Genomic DNA, 21,970 nt, shown 5'->3' with positions numbered 1-21,970 from the left:
TCTTTAAAGTCTTAAATTTGGGCTCTACAAATGTTGAGCCTGGTATTAGTTTCGTTGACCTACATGAACTGACAACCACATTTTGTGTTGGATGAGACTGATACAGACAAATGTGTTTTTTTCGGTTGTCATCATGAAAACGTTATAAATCCAAATTGCATCAGAACTATTGATTAATCTATGATGTTACTGTTTGACGATGAGGTGAAGTTATCTCCAAACTAGCCTTGAGCAACTAATCCACAACTCAAGTTAACAGTTGGTAGGATTTTGAAGAGCATCATGTCAAATTGTATAACTGGACTGAAACATTTGTTCAAAAATATTAATTTTTGTTAAAGATTGGGCATGCCAGTTCCAGATGAACTTCTAAGAGAAATAATCAAATGGATAAAAGTATGGGGTCACTGTTGCAATCTAGTAGAAAAATGACACAAAGATGCCAAATATAGGTAGCTGATTCCCTTACATTGGTAACCCATTTCAATAGGATTAGCTATGCCCATCACAATCAATACTAATACCCATAATTCAATTTTGTCACTGTTTTGTAAATATTGTCTTTACATTTGAGGAGTTGCCCAGACTGACAGTACTTGAAACAATGCACGTGGTTCTTGTGAATCTAAAAATCCTATTAGAACTTATTTTTAAATTGTTTAAACAGGTCTGTTCGCACTGCTTCCAAAGCAGTAGAAATTGGGGTCCAATGATTTTAAACAATATAAATATTTTCTTTAAAGATAATTGAACAATAACATTACAGTCAAGAGACAGGCCTTACATTTTAACCATTACTATGCAGATACCATCTTATTAGAATGAATAAAAGTTTCACATATAATTCATCTGCAGTTGCTAATGTTATATATTGAGTATCTCTGACTTATGCACCAATTATTGAGAAATTCAGCACAGTAAAGGTTAAAAGAACAAATATATTGTTTTACATTTACAAAATTATACATTACAATCACTTTTTACAAACAGCTTTCTTAATTAATTAGTAACTCCTAAATACAAAGAAAGAAGATACAAAAATCACAAATTAATCAACAAACATCCCAATTGATTAAGGTGTTGCATCACTCCATTGTGCTCTATAACTTTTATATAATTGATTAAGAATCTTCTTTTAATCATAATGTTAAATTATCAATTTAACGGACATTTGTACGTTGAAGTGAAAATAGATAATGTACACTGTAATGACAGTTACGTCAAAACAATTGGATTGTTTTCTATTTGGGGCTATGACTTTCATACCAAAATAATTAGTAAACTGTAAATAGAAAATTGAGATGATAACAGCATCATCTACACTTTAGATACTGCTACCATCACATAATTAAAGTGTCAGAAGTAATTTTGTAGTGTAATGTTTGGCTTCCTTTTGCAAACAAGCCCTCTGTTGTTTTCTGTGCATAAAATAAACACAGCTTCTGCTTGACTGAGAGGGAACAACTCGGCTGTGTACTATTGTCATTTGATGTATGATAGCAACAGGCTAGTAATAGAGACTTACACCAGTACCTAGTTTACCATCACTGTTGTACTATTAGGGATCAATACAGATCATAAGCTTCTAAGTAAGTCAGCTAAATAGTTTTTGAAACCGATTTTATTTTCTTTATATTTTTTGCATGAATTTCTGGTTGTTACTTCTCAGAGAAGCTAGTAGCCTGAAATGACCAGACAATCGGAGCTACAAATTGGCATGTGGAACTGCTAGCAAGCACCAGTATGACTTTTTCTGATAGCATTTGAATGTAGTTATCTTCACTGAGAAATGTGCTTTGGATACATTATGAAGAATTTTTTTAAAAATTGCAATGATTATGTTTAGCCCTAAATTCCACTCTAACTTTAGATGATTCATAAAGAATATAAAATAAACTTCTTTGCAGCTAAACATTGTTTGCACTGCAAATATTCAAGATATAAATCAATAGGCAAAATAGCTATGATGGAGCACCATAAATTCTGTCTTGTTTGAGATCAGAAATGAAGGCAAATACTGCAGTATCCCTTTGGCAGTTGTTATTATGCTTATACCTCGATATTATAAATTAAGTCTACGCTGGACTGTTTTATTACTACAGTAGTCTCACAAAATTGGACCATTCCATTCCATAATTTGTATCAGGAGGTTTGTAGTTGGTATTTTTTGAAGAGTTGCCTACAGTATATAGGGTGGTTAACATAAATAAAACGGCAATAATTTAAGGTTGTAATGTACAAGTTCTGAATTTCTAGCCCTTATTAAAATAGCACTTTAAACAGAGGAAAATATCTATTCAGGGATGGCTCTGAGGATTTGTATCAAGAGTCTTTTCTCACATATTAAAATACAAGTACTGTATTTGCTTCATAATTAGTTGTACCTGAGTAAATCCCATTGATCATACTTACTAATGAGGAATTGTGTAACCTGCACCAGGTATAAGACATACCATATGCTTTGCAAGGTGTGTGTGTGTGTGTGTGTGTGTGTTTATGTGTGCATGTGACATAACAGTCATTTGCATTTCTAAATGAAGTATAAGGTAATTTATTGTTTTGCATGTGTCCATTTTTCACATACTTAGCAAGTTTTGCAGGTGATTGTACAGTTCATCGTGATTTTATATTAAAACATATAGCACAGACTGCTGCCATGACAGAAAGGATGTTCTTTACAGCATATCAGTTGGTCTCCTGTGATGATGCTCATGTGATACTTGCAGCTGACAGTAAAAGCAATGCAGATTTCAGAACTCATTCTGCCAATCTGATTACTGGTGGTTTATAGAATCTGTTTTGGTTAGATCTAGATTAAAACTATAATTATTTCAGAACTACTCACACTGGAAGGCAGTAAAAATAGGGCAAACATTTCTATATCAAATAGGGAGCACAATGGATTCATGAGAAACTGTCCCCTGAAAAAAATCCACCTGGTTACACATTCATAAAATGTGCAGTAAAAGCAGTTGAAAGTTCTCAAGTGAATTGGACCAGATTGGATAGGTGGATGAAGGAAAAGGGGTTTCAGGATTATGCGAACTGCATGGGTGAATGTAATTAGAACTATATCCTCACGTGGAAGATAAATGCCAACACGATCTGGTTGGGCCAATAGGCTTGTTTCGGTGTTGTATCTTTATGTATTTCTATGAATTACTATTGTATAGGAGAGTTACCCTAAGAGGTACTGACCACATCTGTGAAGATAACATAAAGTTAACTCATTTCCATATATTAAAAAATTATATAGCAAAGTTGGATTTTAAAACATCAAACTAACATTGTAAAAAGTCAGGAATATCAGTGTTACGTAAAAGTGATTCAAAGCTTTCTTATGAAAATCCATTCGTTAATGACCTATAGACAAAGAATTTTTAATTAATTATAAAAGAGTATAAATAGCTTTACCCATCAGATTTTTTCTGTAACATAACTTTGCTTCATAATTTCAGATAGTAATTAAATGGTATAAGGTGTGTATAGCAATATAGCCTCTACCAGTTCACCAAATTAAAAAATATCTTAGAGCATCACAACTGCTGGATTCAAGGAACAAGTAACACTGGGACTGAAGTCATATAAACTGTTTGCAGAGCCAACACTTTTAGCTAACAGGCAATTAGTCTGTGGAATTATTTAATTTTGATATGGAGCCCCTGCAAGTACATTACTTTGGACCACAAGCAGAATATGTTGATTCTTGTAAGTTTTATTTTAACCATATCCAAAACCGGAGCAGTATAGTAGCTACAGCATTTGAATGCTTAACTAGACAAGAGTTTGAATCGCAACTCAGCCTCAGCTTTCCTCAGGTAGCTAGAGATATCAATAGATTGGATTCCCCTATCTTCCTAAGGTTAGCCTAGATATAAGAAGAGCAAGAAGAAGTAGGGTTCTTAATCTCAGTTTAACTGCTTAATCTTCTAGGCATCTTTATTTTGATTTTTAAAGATTTTTTTTGCGTAACTTGTTGACCAGTAAGTGACCTGCAAAACAATTACACTAATAAGCAATTACAAGGCAATTACACTAGGTTAGTAACTGATATGAAATTCTGTTATGCCAGCAGTCTTATGCTATTGCCACACTGACCTTAAGAAGTGAGCTAGAATGGACATGTGCTGTAACATTGGTTGAAGAAATAACAGAACCATAGTGTCGATGCTGGGTGAGAAAAAAAATAAATTTCAGTGTGATTATCATTTGTTCCCTCAAGGTATGGTAGACTTCAATATTCACATTCACAGAACAAATAGTAGAAAGAGAATTGGACATGGGAATGCCATAATACAACACATGCAGAAAAGGGTTATTTGACTTAATGGTATGATATGCTCTTAAATGGTTGCAGCAGAACAGGGATTCAAAGCCAGCCGAGATCAGATGAAAGTTTGCTCTAACTCCATAATTCATCAGTAATTGAAACTGATTTAATAATTGAAGAGGTGAAATGGGTCATATTTATCCTGTAATCTTGGGAAAGAAGACTGAGCAAAGTATGGTCACATCATAGAGCTCAGGTTGTGAACCAATTCAACACAGATTTGCATTAGTTTGTGAGCATGATAAATTATAGTCTATGATATATGTTATTTTAATAAGAGTGAAGTACATGCAGCTTCAAAACCGTAAATTTAAAATATAACATGCACATTAGTGAAGTTAAATTGTTCCTTTACAGTAAATGTGAGCTACTTAGTGATTGTAATAGAAAACCAATTTAAAAATATTATTTACTTTTTGCAAAGCCTTAGTTTTGCAAGGTGAGAAGCTAGTAACTATGAGTAGATTGTTAATAATTAAAAGATAAAATTATTGCTGCACAAGGAAATTAATATTAAAGAACTCAATGTGAATTTTCTAAATTCCTCAGATTAATTTTAAGACTGATTTAAAGATCATTGAAAGAAGTTATAAGATTCTGCTTTTCTGTTATAAGCCTGACCTAAAAACAAACTGCATACATTACAAAAAACAAGATTCCAGTACAAAGATTTACTATTTCCTGCAGCTGAGCTGGAATCGACATTTTCTGCATAATTAAGAGATTCCGTGAATATGAAGAGAAATTAAGCATTTTATCACTCGAGACACTGATTTCCAGATCCTGAATTGGGTATTCTGTTGCTCATTATCAGAGAAACAATGCAAAAAATAAGAGCTTGAATTATCATTACGAATAGGTTGTAATCAAAATCTAATTCAAGTATTTATCCATTGTTATGTTCTAAGTGAATTGGGACATTGAGACTTTTTCAGTATAATCAGTCTAACTACGTTTGAGTTCATTATAAATAGGTTCCACTGTACTTGTATTTTAATCTTAATTTCACAAGGGAAAGACACAGCTGTCTAAGTTATTTTTCAGTATGGGAAATATGATAAATTACACACACATCATGATTGGATTGTAGCAAAATAAAGTTTGTGTTGTTAGTTATAATGTGACTGTCTTCTAACCCTGTTATTTAAATCATATAAATAAATGACTCGTTAAATGCAATTGTGTTTCAAGGAAAGGCATATAGAACTTATTTTGTGCACCATAGAAGTCTGCTGAAATGGAAGGCCAGCCTAACTGTAAAGGTGTCACACATGTTGTTGATCATGTGCATTTATACCTGAAAAAGATTGAATCTTAGCAGTTCAGATGAACGAATATGTGTGGTCTCGACCAGACAAAACATTAATAGTTAAAAATTGATTAAATCTTTTTATTTTATTAGTGCTTTGCATAATGTTAATTTGTCAAGTACCATTTGTAAAGATAGTAATGGAAAACAATGGCAGCACAGACTGCATTTTACAGGCAATGTTCCTTGTCGTTTTGGAACATTTTTGCATCAAACACTTCAGGTGGACAGAAAATGAAGTTTTCAAATTAATAATATATTTCTGTAGATAGTGCACAAAGGAGTGACATGGCCTCAATCAAATGAAATATTTGGAAGCTTATTTTCAAGTATTCACAACTTTTTCTGATATCTTTTATCATCGATTCCAGGTTACAACTACAATCTACTACCTGATTCACAATTCTACCTTCTGCAGACAGTTAATGTAATACACAAGAAGAACTGACAAAAAACTTCATTTGTCAATAGTTACAGAGACCACTTACTCAATTTATTGATAACCACGTCCCAATACAAGCTCTCTGTGAAAAAGCACTTAACATTGCTTAACTTTTTTTATGTTACTCTATATGCTATTTATAGTTATTATATATTGTATATACTGATTGGATTGTTGAGTTTCGGGACATGAAATATGAGACTCCAAAAAGACATTCCAAAATGATTTAACACCATAATGTACTGTTAGTAATGTAATTTCTCATAGAGCATACTGGACAGTGTGCTTTAAGAAAAATAATGTAGGCAAAACGGTATCAGCATATATAATGTAAAGGACGCCACAGAAGGAAATGTGGTATACGTTACAGGAGTTGTTTTTTATAATTGGTATCTAGGCGATTGGAGCTGTCTACACCAGACAGCCCATTAGAATGTGAATCACTGGTGCAGTTACTTGGCGTCATTGGTCTTTCCCTAATACACACTAGAAAACTGATGCAAAATTGCAGTTATTTAAAGCAGGAACATAACTTCTTGTGTATTTCTAATACTATTAGCTCAGGTCATAATTTCTATACAGAGCTGTAATATTCATATAACTGATTGTAATTGTTGCAGGGGCCAGTCAAGACTGTGATCAGTGAATATTATATAACTTTGTGATTTATTGCAAAAGCAAAAATAGTTTTATTTACTTACTATCTACCAATGAACTTTTAAATTTCAAATAGAAAATAAATACTAAAACCACAGGAAATCAGATAAATTATAATGAGGTAGATACAACTACAATAAAGTAAAACTGAAACTATATTGAATTGGAAAAGAAATCTGGCACAGTTAGAAGGTGCCATTTCATTATTCAAGATCACATTAAGTCACCATGAACTAAATATATATACTTCAAGAAAAAGTCACTGTAGCATTTTCACCTTGTTGATACGAGATAATTGTAAGAAAAACTGTTTGAATATGGGAAAAAATTACTTAGAATTTGGAAGTTGGAGAGACTGGAAGATTGCATAGTTGGGAGCTGGGGCTTCGTATCAAGGTGAAAAGAGCACTGTCAGATAAAATATCCTTTGAAAATCATTTTTGTTTATTTTTTCATTTGACTTTTTTTTAACTGTATATCTCACACAGGAAATGTATGAACAGTACACACATGCTCACAAACTCCTGACATTTACAGCCATATAAACATCCTTTCTTAATTACTTCATGCACAATTTTTTTTAAATAAATTTGTCATCACTTTTAAGCCTATGAATTTAACTCACAGACCCATCTCTTCCTCAGAAAGAAGGGAAAAAGCACCTGGGCAAAGTTCAGCTTCACATGGATTGCTGCAACTTGAAATAGGAAAAAAATAACTACAGATTTCTCAACTGTCTTGAGGTAAGAGTAGTTCACTAACCAAACATACATCTGAACATATACATTACATTATAGGAAATAGCAAAGTTTTTCTTCCGTACATTATTTACAGTTTCTTTGTGTTGTTTTTGGATAAACAGCTATATCAATCTACAGTAAGGCTTCACAGGAAGTATTCGGTTTATTTTTTGTTTTCTAAAAACCATACTATAAAATTTGAGGTTCGATGTTAGCACCTTTGATTATTGATGTTGCTCCCATTAACACAGTAGCTATTTCCTGTTGAGAACCTTATTTTTTAAACATTTTTTTGTTCCTGCAGGAGAATAAGAAATTCTCCATGCAGCTGCACTAGAACCTCACATATAATATATATATATACAGTGATTCTTTTATTTTTTTACTGCACTGGCACATAATATGAAAAGGTACTGGCATTGTTGTTTGCTGTAAGTGGCTGCCTTGATAGGAGTACCATAAGCACCTAGAGAAAAGGCACCACAAGGTTGAGAAGCAAAGTGTTTTTCCTTTGTTTATTTAAAATCACATCCTAAGCTAAGATGATTTAAGAACATAGGGCTTTCATGATCAGCAGAATGAATAGTTTATCTTCATTAACACAGGCGTCACTGTAAAAGACTGCAACATTCCATGGTCAATCAGCACAAGGAAATATGGAGTGGTAGGACTCAGTTTTTTGTCTGCGTTTTCTTCAAAATGATGAGATCTGGATCTCAGCTACAGCTTTATGAAATACTCTCAAGTGGGGAGAGCTCTTATCGCTGTAGATCATAAGAGACAAAAATGGGAAAGAGGGTAGAGGGGATTTTAATTTATATTACCTACTGGCTGGTTACTAGCTGAACGTGTTTTTTTAAAAAATGTATATTGCACTAGTTAATTATAATAAGATAAAGCTTTTCACTGAAGCTTTAGCTAATAGTGGAGCCTGAAATTGGACTTTTAGTTTCTGGTGTTATTTTAACACTACTAAGATAAAATGCATCCGTGCACATCACTCATAGTTTAAAACTGTTTTGGTGTAATAATATAGCTAGGGAATATAACATCATACCTTATTAGCCCATAATTAAGCAGAGGATGATGCAAAGTTATAAGGTTCCTTCCTTTGTTGTTAATTTTGAATGTTACTATTTATTATTTTTGTACTAAAATATACTGATCCAAATATGGCTGAAAGAGGACCAGCCAACTAGAAAGTAAGTTACCTACAATGTATGTCAATACTTGAGATGCATCAAGTTTTTGTTGAACAGTATACCCACAAAGGTAAGTGCATACATTTACAAATTTATATGGTAAGTACATTGCCCTGCCTTTAAAGTAAGGTCAGTGTTAATGAATGGTATTTCTGCTACTAAAGTGCGTAACTAATCATTTGCTTTTTTTTTGAAAATGAAAGGAATAAACTAAACAATAGATGACATATGAATGAAAAGTGTCAAATGCACTTTCTGTTAACTAGTAGTAATCAATCAATATCCTATTTCTAGGAAACAAAATAACTGGGCCTTTTGTAGCTTTCATATTCAGATTTTCACATTGACAGCTTAACATGTTGGTCTGTCTGATGACAAGTCACTGTGGCAGATTGTAAAATGCAACCAGCAAATTTGCAAGTTGCTAGCACCAGTCTGAAGTGTTTGGCTTTGGCCCACTGCTGTTAAAGAGATTTCCAACTAAATGTCACTGAAAAAGCATAAAACCTGATCTATTGCCTTCTACTAATTTAAGAAATCATCTCTCGTACATTAGTTTCCTAGAAATACAACCTAAACTATTGCTGCTTTAAATTCAATTAAAATAGCAAATATATTTATTAATATTTTATGATTAATACTATTAGGATAGTTGAACTAGATTACTGGCTAACCTTGAAAGCCCTTTGGATGATTCATGATTTACTAACTAGGTCCTTCGAGTGCTGCAAAATTACAATTGCTTGCGTCTTTTACATCATGCAAATGCTGCAGCACATTTTCTTGTGTGTATAAAGATATAATGATATTACATATGATGAAATACGATGACACAAAATACTAATTTGCTTCAGTGATAAGGAACAGAAATGTGGTGATTATCAGATGGTAATGCGTGCCAGAGTTAGGTTATCTTAAAGTGCAATTTACCAACCAATAATGCATACCATATTGTTCATTACCACTATTATATAATGCCTCAGAGCATTAAACGTCAGTTTATAAAAATAAATCATACTATTTCTGTCATTAAAAAAGTACATCAATTTAGTGTGTTTGGAAATTTAGCACCCTTGCAATTTGCTGTTTCAGGGAAGGTATGCTTTTCTGTTTGCTAATACACACCTGTCAGCCAATCACACTAGGCGATATAGACGTTGGCATTATATAATTAAATTAAATTATTGTAACCCTTTGAGTGCTGAAAAGGTCTTTTCATTGTGCACTTTCAGCTAAATTACAGATTACTTTCAATATAGTAACATTACATATGATTTTTGACTGTCATTTGACATTTAATGATACCAAGGTTCTTCATGGCAGGCGGTTGATAGATTCTAACAGGAAGTGGATCTATTTTCTCAGTACACAAAGGGTTAACTTACTAAAGTTGCGTAAAGATATCGTACTAAATATTCTAGAATAACGAATCATGACTATTGTGCTAGGCAGAATTTTTTTTTTTGTTAGTGATAAGCTTCATCTTGCTTGAATTCATTAGACTCCCCAGCAAACAACAGTGCACCACAGTCTGAATTAAAAAATATTCCTCAATAATGTGGACAGATATTTCACAACATTTATACAATGACATACAGGAACTTAAAAAAATTGCAACAAGCTGTGTCATACACAATGCACATTTCTTACCAGAAGAGAAGATACAGTTTATTCGAGACATAACAGTTTGTTGATCCTCATTGTTTTGGCATAATGGCACCTATTTTTGGCTGGAACAATGTAATCTCTTTAAAAACAAATACAGCAGGTTTATTGACTTAATCTGGCCCACTTCATGTACTTGTAAAAGGATGGTAGCTGTGGTCAATATCTCCTGAACTCCTGCAGTGTGAAAAATATGTTCCTTTCTATATATAAGATTTTACAATTAAAGTACTCTAAGTGTTTTACTGAATCCTTGCATTTTTTTCATAAGATATACAGAAAAATGCTTGAACTTAAAGCAACATTCAAAATAGTGAATCAAAATTGTATTTCTAACTGTATTCACTGCAAACAGCTCTGACGTGAGTTTCTCTCTTATCAGTCGTCACATTGGCTTGGAATGAGCATTATAGTTCAATATAATATATTTGGGGATCTTTCTGGCAAAGGTCAAATGACACAATTATGAATGCAAAGATCAGTCATATTGAGTCACGTAGCAGCTGCATGTAGGAAAATATCTAAGGGTCAGAAAGCAAAGAGTAGGGGGTAAATGAATGTTTTTCAGTTTGGCAGGATATCAGAAGTCATGCGCCCAGGGATCTATGCTGGGACTTATGTTAGTTTTCCATTTATATAAATAATTTGGATGTAGGCACAAGAGGAATGATACTGAAGTTTGCTCATATCAAATTAGGGGGCATGGCAAACTGAGGAATTTGCAGGGGGATATAGACAGATTTGCAGAGTGGGCAGATCGGTGGTAGCTGTATGTCAAAACAGGAAAATGTGAAATACTACATTTTTGGAGAAAGAACAGTAAAAGGAATTACACCCTAAACAGTAAGATTCTTAGAGTGGAAGAACAGAGGTATCTATGAGTTCAGAATGCAGATGAAAAAGACCATTAAAAGGTAAATGGGATCTGGCTTTTATACATAACAACATTGAATATAAAAGGAAGGAAGTGATGTTGAACTTGTTGAATACATTTGCTAGGGCACAGTTAAAGTTCTGGGCATCACATTATAGGGAGGATATTAGAACTATGGAAAAATCAAGCAAAGGTAAATAGAATAATGCTAGGAGTGAGATGTTATAGTTATGAAGAAAGGCTCAAAAAACAGGGAACACTAAGGGTTGATCTAATGAAGGTTCTCAAAATTATGAAAGGTTTTGCGTGGTTAAATAGCGAAAGATGGTGTCCACTGGTTGATAAATCAGTAACAAGAGGTCATACTGAGGATTATCACTAGAAGATAGAAGGGTGAAGTTAGAAGAAAATTTTTTCCACACAGGTGGTTATAAGAACCTGGAATGATATACTACAACTGGCAGAGACTATAACATAATTTAAAGGGAATTGGGAAAATATTTGAAACAGAAGAACTTAAAGGGATGCAGGGAACGACCGAGAAATGGGATTAATGTTGATAGCTTCAGTTGAAGAGCTCGCACCAACAAAGGCCCAGTGGGCCAATTGCCGCCTTCAGTGCTGTAATCTTTTATCAGTCCGCAACAGATGGCTGGAAACAAGTGGTCGTACCATCCCAGCAGCTCAAAAAATATTTGGTATCCATATGGGAAAAGAAAATCTTTCAGGAATAGAAATAATAGCTAGATATGACTTTTGGTGAGATTGTGGTTAAGGTAATTTTTCAATCATGCTTTGAATTACATTACTTTCTTATTAAATGTCATTGGCTATTTATTCATCATACTGAAATGTGTAATGCTATAATTGATGATGACCTACAATTAGACACAATATAACTTAAGGATCTTGCAAGATAGAATGGAGTTATTTTATAGTCACCTATATTTCAGTTGCCACGTTATATAGTTTTGCACAGGTATATTATGAAGTTGGAATAACTCGGGGTAAAATAAATTTTAAATGCTAAATACCTTTGAATGGGAAATTACACAATTGGAATTAAAAACTACTAAGGCAGTAATGTAAAATGGAAGTGGAAATATTCTTGAGAATTAATTTTAAGCAAACACAGCAAAAGCATTATCAAACATTTAAATGTACTTATCGGCTTGATGGGCTGAATAGCATGTTACTGTGCTACAATATTCTATGGTTCTAATCAGTTTTATTAATTAGAAGAGGTTTATGTCACTGATGGACAGAAATAATAAATAAAATTGTGGTTTACAAACAAAACATATTCAAAACATAAATATGGAAAACATCCATGTGTTATCCTACTGATTGGGCAGCATGTAGTATATGTATTTTCATAAATATGGTATATTTTCCCACTGGGAATATGCATAAATACAACTGCCTCACAGCACCTGTTATATAAGTATGTAATCATTTTCTTTGTGGAATCAGTGATTCAATGATTGGGCTTGTTAAGTAGCACAGAATGGGTGTTTGAAGCTGCCTATTATGTAGTGCAGTGGGATGCACTAAATACTCCTCACTTTTACCTAATGCCACACATTTAATGAAAAGTTTTCTACTATGAACAATCTATGACATAGCCCAAATAGTTCTGCTCAGTACTTGATCACTGCCTGGCTCATAAAAAAAGAAACCATTGGATTTTGATGGATGGCAGGTGAAAATGTTACAAACTACTAACATTACAATAGGTTGTTTAGAACTATAAAACATCTTCTGTTTGATAAACCAAACATGGTGGATGAACTACATTACTGCACAGGGAGATGTCCTTTACTGAAACAGATTGAAAAAAAGTTTGCGTGGATAATTAAACCCTTGCTCAACATATTGGTTATTTGAAGTGTATGATGAAGGGAGAGGGACTGTTTTGGTGGAAAACAAATTGGAAATGTTTTAAACAAGCTTGGAGAAGTTCTATCATGTCAAATTGCTTGGGATACGTGGTGGCTGACAATGTGAATGTGCTTTTGCTAAAAGTTCACACTTTTTAAGCGTGAAAGGAAGTATCTTGCGAGGTATGATAATTTAATTAAGTTAGATTATTTTGACATATGCGACAAAGCTATTATGTCCATTGAGTCATACTAAACGGACTAAAAACAGAGCTGTATATAGCCAAATATCTAAGCTGTATCTTCCCTGCACAGTGAATAGCATTGTGACAATTGTCATATTAGACATTGCTTCATAGCAGTAAAATCTCTATCCACATTATTCAAGGAAGCCTTTAAGTCTCCTAAGTCAAAGCTATCTGGGAATCTCTGCACCAGAATACACCTGAGCTGCACAAGGAAGTCATAAGAGTAACCCTTTTCCAGAAGTTTGCATGCACGTTCCTCATGCAAAGGCCTGATTAGGCACACAAGGGCTAAAAAGAAAGCTAGGCTGTTGTAGGCTGTAAATTGGCTTATTGAATCTCACCATATGGCTTTGGCCAGAGTATTTTGGCCTGTCCCTGTATGGCAGACGGTTGATGGATTTAACATGGATAAAAACCTGCTATATAACACTGTGGCTCATGTTGTTGTAACCAATTAAAATTCAGGTATATTCAGGTAAAGAAAAACTCCAGTTTTTCCCATGCTGCAAGTTATAAAATTGATAAATTTTCTGCAACTATTTAAATTAAAAAAGCACTCTGTAAATTACAAAAACAAACAGCAATATTTCAGTTAAAAAAGAAAAACTATATGTCAAGGATCTGATGCGCTGTACTTGACATATGGTTGCACCTTGAACGGTAATAACCGATTATTATTACTTGAATAAAAAGCTCACGTACACAAAGAAACATACAGTATTTACTTAGAAACATTTTTTTTGCCAAGGATGGGACTGTGGAACTGAAAAAACCCCACAAGCTCACAAAAACCCTGAAAGGGATTTAAAATTGCACCACTTTTAAGTTTTCTTGTTAAATTATGTTGTATGATTTGCTTTTTCAGTCCCACTTACCATCAGTCCTTAAATGCTCTGCATACAGATAAACTGAGTGTATGTATATGTGTTATGTGTGTGGTATCTGTGTCTGCACATGTGTATGTATGCACCTGTATCTGTGACTTTTTTAATAACAGTTGGAAATTCTTGATGAAGACTTCCACCATTAAATATACAGTATAAATACTGTATCTTGCTGTATAAAAAGATTTTTTTCACTTTTTTTGTTACTTACAAAACATATAGAATATCTTTATATACAGACAGCTACCAGGAAAAGGAAAACATATCTGTGAGTTTTGTGTTTTGGGAGTTGTATGAGAGTGTCTGAGTGCCTGACGTAAACATAATTACTTCTTTGTCAGTTTCAATGGGTGAAGCTTTAAAATGAAGATTCGTACTGTAGCAGCTCATATACAAGAGGTCCATCTCTATACCTAACACCTACAGATGTGGGAGTTACATACTGTAATATATTAACAGTTCTCCTCAGCCTTCTGTCTACAAAGTGGGCATCCCAGGCAGGATATCTTTTCCTTGGCATGTCAATCTTGATGATTGGTCCCTCCGGTAGGTAGGGTCGGCCAGAGGGTGTAAGTGGCACTGTAGGTCGCACTTGGAATACAGGCAGGCAGGTCTCTGCTGCATCCTCCTCCTCCTGATCACCTGCCACTCTAGTTGGTGTGGTCTGGGATCCTCTAGGTGCTGCTGGCGTTGCTGCCATGGCCTCCAGCTCTGGAGGCAGAGGGATCCCCCAGAGCAGTTCAGCACAGCAAGAACTGGCAAGGATCCTTGTCCGTGGTCCCATGGGATGAAGTAAACCATAATACAGAAACATGAATGCTGCCCCAGCAACAAAACTAACAAAAACTGTACACAGTGCTGTTATGGCATAAAAGTCAGTGGTTGTGGGATCTCTGTAAAGATACCAAAGAAAAGTCAAGGCAGCATTTTCTGTCAAGATTACAGTATAATAGGCAAACATTCGATATCGTGTCCGGCCTTCTTTGACATTAAACCAGCAGAATATGTACACGATCCCTATCACCATATTGAACAGAATTTCCTCCCACTTGGACATGCAGAAATCTGTTCCTCCATGAATGATCCAGAATGCCATGGCACACCAGTGCACAACTACAAATATTCCAAAATATAACTGAAAAATAGAAGCAAACAATGCAAACGAAATGACCCTGGATGATATGGTAAACAAACGCCAAAAGATGTGGATTAGAGCACCTCTGTAGCTCATGCTTTTTTTGTCATCCCTGGAGTCCCGCAGCAATTTGTGGTATGAGGCCAGCACCCAGGCAAGGGACATCAGGGAGGCCATAGAGGACAAACCTGGCATGACAGAAAAAAAACAGTTATAATAATAATTGCAGTATTAAATTATCTTTGGTTCAAGTGAACCTTATGATAAAGGGTGGAACCATAATGAAAATTTGTACAAAAACCCAGAAATATAAACTTACATCAAAACCACGATATTGCCTAATACTGGCCAATACACTGTGCTTTTGGCAAATGCAACTTTCTTTACCCAAGTAAAATTGCCTCATTATAGTAATATAAACCCATCTCATCTGTTCTATTTTTTCAACATCTTAGAAGCTTTCTTAACAAACCCAGTAGCATTGGATTTGTGTACCAAAAGTAGTTCATGGAAAGGTGAAAATCTGTGCTACATTTTGCTGGAGAGGATGGGATTGAACTCACAAGTGACAGTTGCAAATGAGTTATACAGGAGATCTTTATTAAAGAATTATAAGGTACTTTATTTTTTTCATTACACATACTACTTGTATCACATGTTGTAAAATAAATAATTAAATGCTTTTTAAAAAGAAAATGATTAACTTTATTGGGTTTTTAAAAAATTAACTCAATTTTAAATATTGGATCTTCATTGTGAAGTCATGAGGAAGTCTGATAGTTCCAGAGCAGTTACTGTGACTTAAGGAAAGTGGAACACAACCTCTGAATAGTGCTGTAAAACATGCAATTCAGACTGGTCATAGAAATTACAGGTAATGAACTGCAGATTAATTTTCAAGAAACTTGCAGTTATTATGTCACAACATTTATCCTGCAGTATGAATATCACATGTATTATTGATATGAAGCATGCTGGCAGCTGGTAACATGTGTTGATACAAAAATGGACCCCAAATGAAATACAAATTTGAAATAGCTTGTACTATTAAGATACTAAAAAATATAAGAAAGTGATTTCAAGACTGTCATTTAACTGTAGGATTCAGACAACATAGTTAAACTATGAGAGGTTCGATCATACAATTCATGACATCATCTGAACCCTAAGATTAGGTTAAAGCACTCTAAATCAATCCAGGTAACTATTATTCTTTATATATTTAGTTCTCAGAAAAAATAACAGTCTTGGTTTAAATTAGAATATCGTAACATCTTCACTCCAGTATCAATTTATCATATTAATATCAACATGAAACAGCATTTTGGTAACTTCTGTAATATGGATTTCATCTTGCATCCACTAAATATGGAAATTGCCAGGAACTTCATTGAGTAGACTTCTTTTTTCATTATTTGTTGCCCACAACAATTATATCTAATTGAATTTATAAAATAATTATGAAGAGGATGAGTATAACCAGCATCAGTAAAATAAAACTCTATCTCTGTACAGTTTGCATTGCAATACATTAATTTCTATAATTCACGTGAACTTCTTGCCAAATTGACTTGGTAAAATAGAAAATAAAATAATAATGTCATAATATCTAGTCCTATTAAAAACTGTAAGCATACAGTAGCTATGCTTTATCACATCTCATCCAGAATAATACTTCTTAAAATAATAATGATAAATATTAAATTAATTATTAAAAATAAATTGAAAGAACAAAGTGTCAGCTTTACTATCATTTTGAGCAAGGCAGGAGTTAAAACTACAAACTATCTTAAATGGTACAAACGAGTTTATGATAATATAGAAAATGTTATGAGTTGATAAATTTCTATAGATTAGGATTAGATTATAAACCCTCCAACAATTATTTACAAAACTATGGGAGCTAAATTGGGCCACGCAGCGGCCTTTTCATAGGCGCTACGCAGCCTCCTAAACTCCAAAAATGGCATCCTGAATGCGTATGCACACTTCTAGCGTGACGTATGCCGGACACCATATTGGTAAAGGCGTTCGTGCACGTGCAGATAACTAACACCGACACCATTTAAAGTAGGGAGAATATGCGGTAGATCAGTGTGCAATGCTGATTTAAATGGACAGATGCGATTTTGGAACTCCACACTCAAGCCAATGCACTGTCTTAACCTCGCACAGCTGAACAGATCTTAAACAGCATGGAAGACCCCCCCCCCCCCCCACCTCCGCACCAGCACTATTTAAAGGGATCATGCAGGATATTCAGGTTAGTTGCTGGATTATTGTTTTTGACTGCTGATGCATTTGTACCTGTTTTTGGAGATCTCCCATATTTGAATACTAGGACTAAGGGACATAGCCTAAAAATTAGAGCCAGGATTTGCAGGAGTGAAGTTAGGAAACGCATCTACACGCAAAGGATGGTAGGTGTTTGGAACGCTATTCTGCAAACGGCAGTTGATGCTAGCTCAATTGTTAATTTTAAATCTGAGATTGATAGATTTTTGTTAACCAAAGGTATTAAGGGATATGGGGCTATGGCGGGTATATGGAGTTAGGTCACAGATCAACCATGATCTCATTGAATGGTGGAACAGGCTCGAGGGGCTAAATGGCCTACTCCTGTTCCTATGTTCCTATAATAAAGTTTCAACACTCTACAGGGAATGGGCTGGCTAGCTGACAGGCAACAGCAAGGGCACTGGCAGAGTGGCAGGGGTGGGACATGAATGCTGTCATCCTGTGAGAGGACAGCAGGTTCATGTTCCATGCAGCCACTTCTTGTTCCCTTAAGTTATGCGCCACCTTCTCCTGCAAGAAAGCGGGACGTGTGTCGGTGAGTGTCCTGCAAGATGTTTGGGTGATGTGGCTGTCATGGTTGAATAGCTGCCAGTGTGTGTGACCTGTGAGTTGTGGGTGTGTGGCTTGCAACAGTGGTAATGTGTGAGGGTGAGAGGAAGCATCTGATTGGAAGAGTTGAGTACTGATTGAAAGAGTTTTTTGCTATGTAGGTGATGGAGGTTTTGTGCGAGGAGCAGTGGATGCGGCTAGTGGTCCATTTGGTAGGAGATGTCACTTGACAGTTGACCTCACTCACCTTGACCACTCGTGTCAAAGCATTGAACTTCTTCCTGCACTGCACCTATGTTCTTGGTGTTATGCACTTGGCATTGACTTTGTCCCCTACTATCGCCCACTGTCTTGGGAGTATATGTCTGGAGGCCTCTTGCCCCCCACTGCGGATATAGGATGCCCCTCCTTCTGTCCACCTCTTGCACCAAGGCCTCTAGTGCATCATCAGAGAACCTTGGTGCACGCTCTCTCGTGGGCCCGGTACAAACTCAGATCGGCAGATTGGTGGGGTCTGGCATGCAGATTGGAGGATGTGGGATTTAGTAGTTTGTAAACATAGGGATGGGACCTGCATCTGTGTTTTATGTTTGCGATGTCGCGTCTTTGTTCAGACTCCGTGTGGACCCGTATCTTAAACTTTGCAAATATCAGAGTCCTGCAAACATTGAGCAGCCAAGTTGTTGCTCATTAAAAAATCCAGAGGTCCCATCATCACCATGCTGCACTATATTGCAGTTCACTTCCCAATTGACTTCCACCACTTCCTGCGGCCACAATGCTTCTTCCCTTTAAGAGGTGCAGGCTGCCTTTAAGAAGTGCGAGCCACTCGCGATATCTGGGCCCCCTGCTGGTGAGCAGCCACTCAACAGCGCAGGTAGGCTTGGCAGCTCGCATCAATCACTGAAATCACCAGGAAGCACGAATGTTACGTGCTGCCTGCATCTCAACGACCGTGCGCAGGTTAATCACGCACCACGACCCCCGGGCCCAGTTTCGGTGGTTATCCAATATTAATACCTATAGCTCTTGAGTCCTCCAATGCCATTGATAGCTCTAAACAGTTAACATTAATTCATTTTCTTCATTGTGACCTGACAATACAACAGTTAAAATGCTTTCCTGTTAACCAGCTGATCATGAATTTGAACCGTACTGTACCTACAGCCCATTTTTTAAACAGAGGCTTGCTCACCCACAGAGAAACCAATAACAATTATCATGATATTGCAGCCCTAAGAATAAACTCATTTAAGGAGACACTCACAGTTTAATTACCCACCCTGGAACTGCTTGGAGATGACCAATTGCAATTTTAACCTGCTCAACTGATCAGGTGGCAACAATCCCGCCCAAAGCTGGCAGGGACCTTTTTTACATATGCATATTGGGCCCCAATGATGTCTTTGGAACCCGCCTGTAATTTTAACTTGACGACCTGAGCAGCGAGTTTCCCGCGAGGTCAACGCAGCGGGGGAAGCTGATCGGGGCAAGAAGAGTCACAAAAAGGTAAGTTTTCTTAACATTTTGTTTTATTTTCCTTGTGGAGGCAGGAGGGGTAGGAGTGCTGCTCTGGGTCCTACATGGAAAGTTTAGCCGTCTCCTGCTGCAGATTCATGTCTTCTCAGTCGTGAGCCCCCTGCGAGATGGCCCTGGCGGCCAATCATGCCACGTATTAGATCTTGGTGGGCAACCTCTGGCTGTGCAAATTTCCGGAATGGGTGTGAAGTCAACTGGCGAGATGAGGCCCAGGAGTTAAAATACCCCAGCCTCATTTCTCTAACTATTTGGGAGTACTAACTGAGGTGGAACAGTGGGTTTGGGGACAGCAGTGTGAAATGGCATGTCTATCATTGCTGCTGGTAAGCATATTCAAAAATGTATTAACATTACTATTTTGCATCCCACTCTGTGCCAACTACAAAACCCACTAATACATGAAATAATCTTAAAGAATGTATGATGTAAAAGCAGCTTAATTAATAGATTTGGTTTACAATCTCACCTTTCAATGAAGCTACTTGCCCTCAATTACAACCTAGTGCACGTCTATGCATCTACTATTTCTGCATTTTTGTGGAGGCACTGTTCTCAATGGTAGCTAATGATTGACTTTACCTTGGTCAACATTCATGGGACAATGTCCTTTTGAGGAACTTGCAGGCAATCTCATTTCTTGAAACAGCCAAGAGAAACCTTTTCTGAAAACTATTTTTGGAGCTACCATATTGGCCACTGTAAATGTCCATGATGCGCCAGATGTGATATTTGCTGTAGTGCAAATTTTTATGATACAGTTTGGCAGGGTGTTGCAAATTTTTGTTGTGCTTTAAAATAATATAGTTTATTTATGGGAGTACAAATGGTGATATAAATGATAATAAATCATAATGGAGGACCGTGGTCTTTTTTCGTATCTCACTATCCCTTTACATATGATGATTTTGATCAGTTCTCGTTCAGCCTGCTGGGTAAAGTTATTTGCAAACAATAGCGAGTTCTACCTCACAAACAGGAAAACCTGACTCTATCCATTCTCACACCCACAATAAGCACAGTCAATTATAATATGGAATTTGCATTTGGTCATTAAGAAATCCAAATCATGGATGGTACTTCCAGCTCAGCTACAAGAACATGTGTGGAAGTAGATTTAATAAAGGAAGACAAAGGAAGAAAACTGGGGCAAATAAGGGGCACAATTTTAGCCCCCAAGTCCGAGTGGGTTGAGGGCAGGGGGGCAATGAAAATCGTGGATTTCAGGAGCAGGAACGAATTCTGGCTCCAACCTGCCGACTTCCGCGTTCAACTCAGATGTATGCGGGTGCGCGCTTCAGGACACTGGAAGTCCCGCCGGCAATTAAAGCCCGGGGGGACGATATTTAAACCATCAATTAGGATACTTGAACTTGTTGAAGTGGTTAATTTTTTGTGTATGGAGGCAGAGAGAAGATTTTAACTCTGCCTCAATTCCCGTGGCCTCTGAAACACGCTGTGAAAACGGAGGCAAGTTGCAGCCAGCAGCTATTTGGACATTTAAATCACTGTTTGACAGATGGTGATGGGGTTATGGGGAGCGGGCAGGAAATTGGACATGAAGCTGAGTTCGGATCGGTCAATGCCCTGTGGGTGGCGGAGAGGGCCCAGGGGCTATGTGGCCGGGTCCTGCTCCGACTTCTTGTGTTCTTTAGATTTGTGGTTGGGATCAGATCAGCCATGATCTTATTGAATGGCGGAGCAGGCTCGAGGGGCCGATTGGCCTACTCCTGCTCCAATTTCTTATGTTCTTATGTGATAAAAGGTGAGCATTTGCAGCAGGGGAAGCAGTTTTCTTAGACAAACCTTTGGCTGGGAGTTCTTTGTGTTTAGACTCAGATTTCTTTGTTCACACTCAGAATTCTTGTGTTCACACATATTTAAGTACTTTTTGGACCCCCCCCCCAAACTGACAACATCAGGATGGGGGGGTCGCAATGATTGTATTCAGCAGTATATCTGAGGAGGAGGCACATCAGCATCCACGGCAGACGTGGCATGCAGTTCCGCTACTTGCAGTGGCATCAAGGCTCGCTGTTCATGATGAAGCACATGAAAGGGTGCTTTCAACAAAGGGACCCAAGAATGGGCCAGACGTGGCAGTGATGGCGAGAATGATAAGATTTAATGTGCATTTAACAAAAACCAAATATAAATGAAAAACATGATGTTCTGTCAGACACCCTTGTGCATACCCTTCGTGATTACAAAACCTTAGCCT

General features: G+C 36.4%; 1 protein-coding gene and 1 long non-coding RNA gene across 2 annotated transcripts in view; one reads left to right on the top strand and one right to left on the bottom strand.

The window, feature by feature from the left end:
- LOC137321792 (uncharacterized) overlaps positions 1 to 21,970 on the top strand; it is a 41,637-nt gene that overhangs the window by 16,464 nt on the left and 3,203 nt on the right. The window contains exon 3 of the long non-coding RNA XR_010962903.1: positions 7,383 to 7,481. This is a non-coding gene — a long non-coding RNA (uncharacterized lncRNA). The remainder of the gene's footprint in view (positions 1 to 7,382; positions 7,482 to 21,970) is intronic.
- Positions 14,590 to 21,970, bottom strand: part of xkr6a (XK, Kell blood group complex subunit-related family, member 6a) — a 457,577-nt gene continuing 450,196 nt past the window's right edge. Inside the window, exon 3 of the mRNA XM_067984463.1 lies at positions 14,590 to 15,554. Coding sequence (XP_067840564.1) covers positions 14,590 to 15,554 — 965 coding nt within the window. The remainder of the gene's footprint in view (positions 15,555 to 21,970) is intronic.

Source organism: Heptranchias perlo, chromosome 5, assembly GCF_035084215.1.
Source record: "Heptranchias perlo isolate sHepPer1 chromosome 5, sHepPer1.hap1, whole genome shotgun sequence".
Classification (NCBI taxonomy): Eukaryota; Metazoa; Chordata; class Chondrichthyes; order Hexanchiformes; family Hexanchidae; genus Heptranchias; species Heptranchias perlo.
Note: the sequence above shows the minus strand (reverse complement) of the source record. Positions and strands in the feature narration are given on the sequence as shown.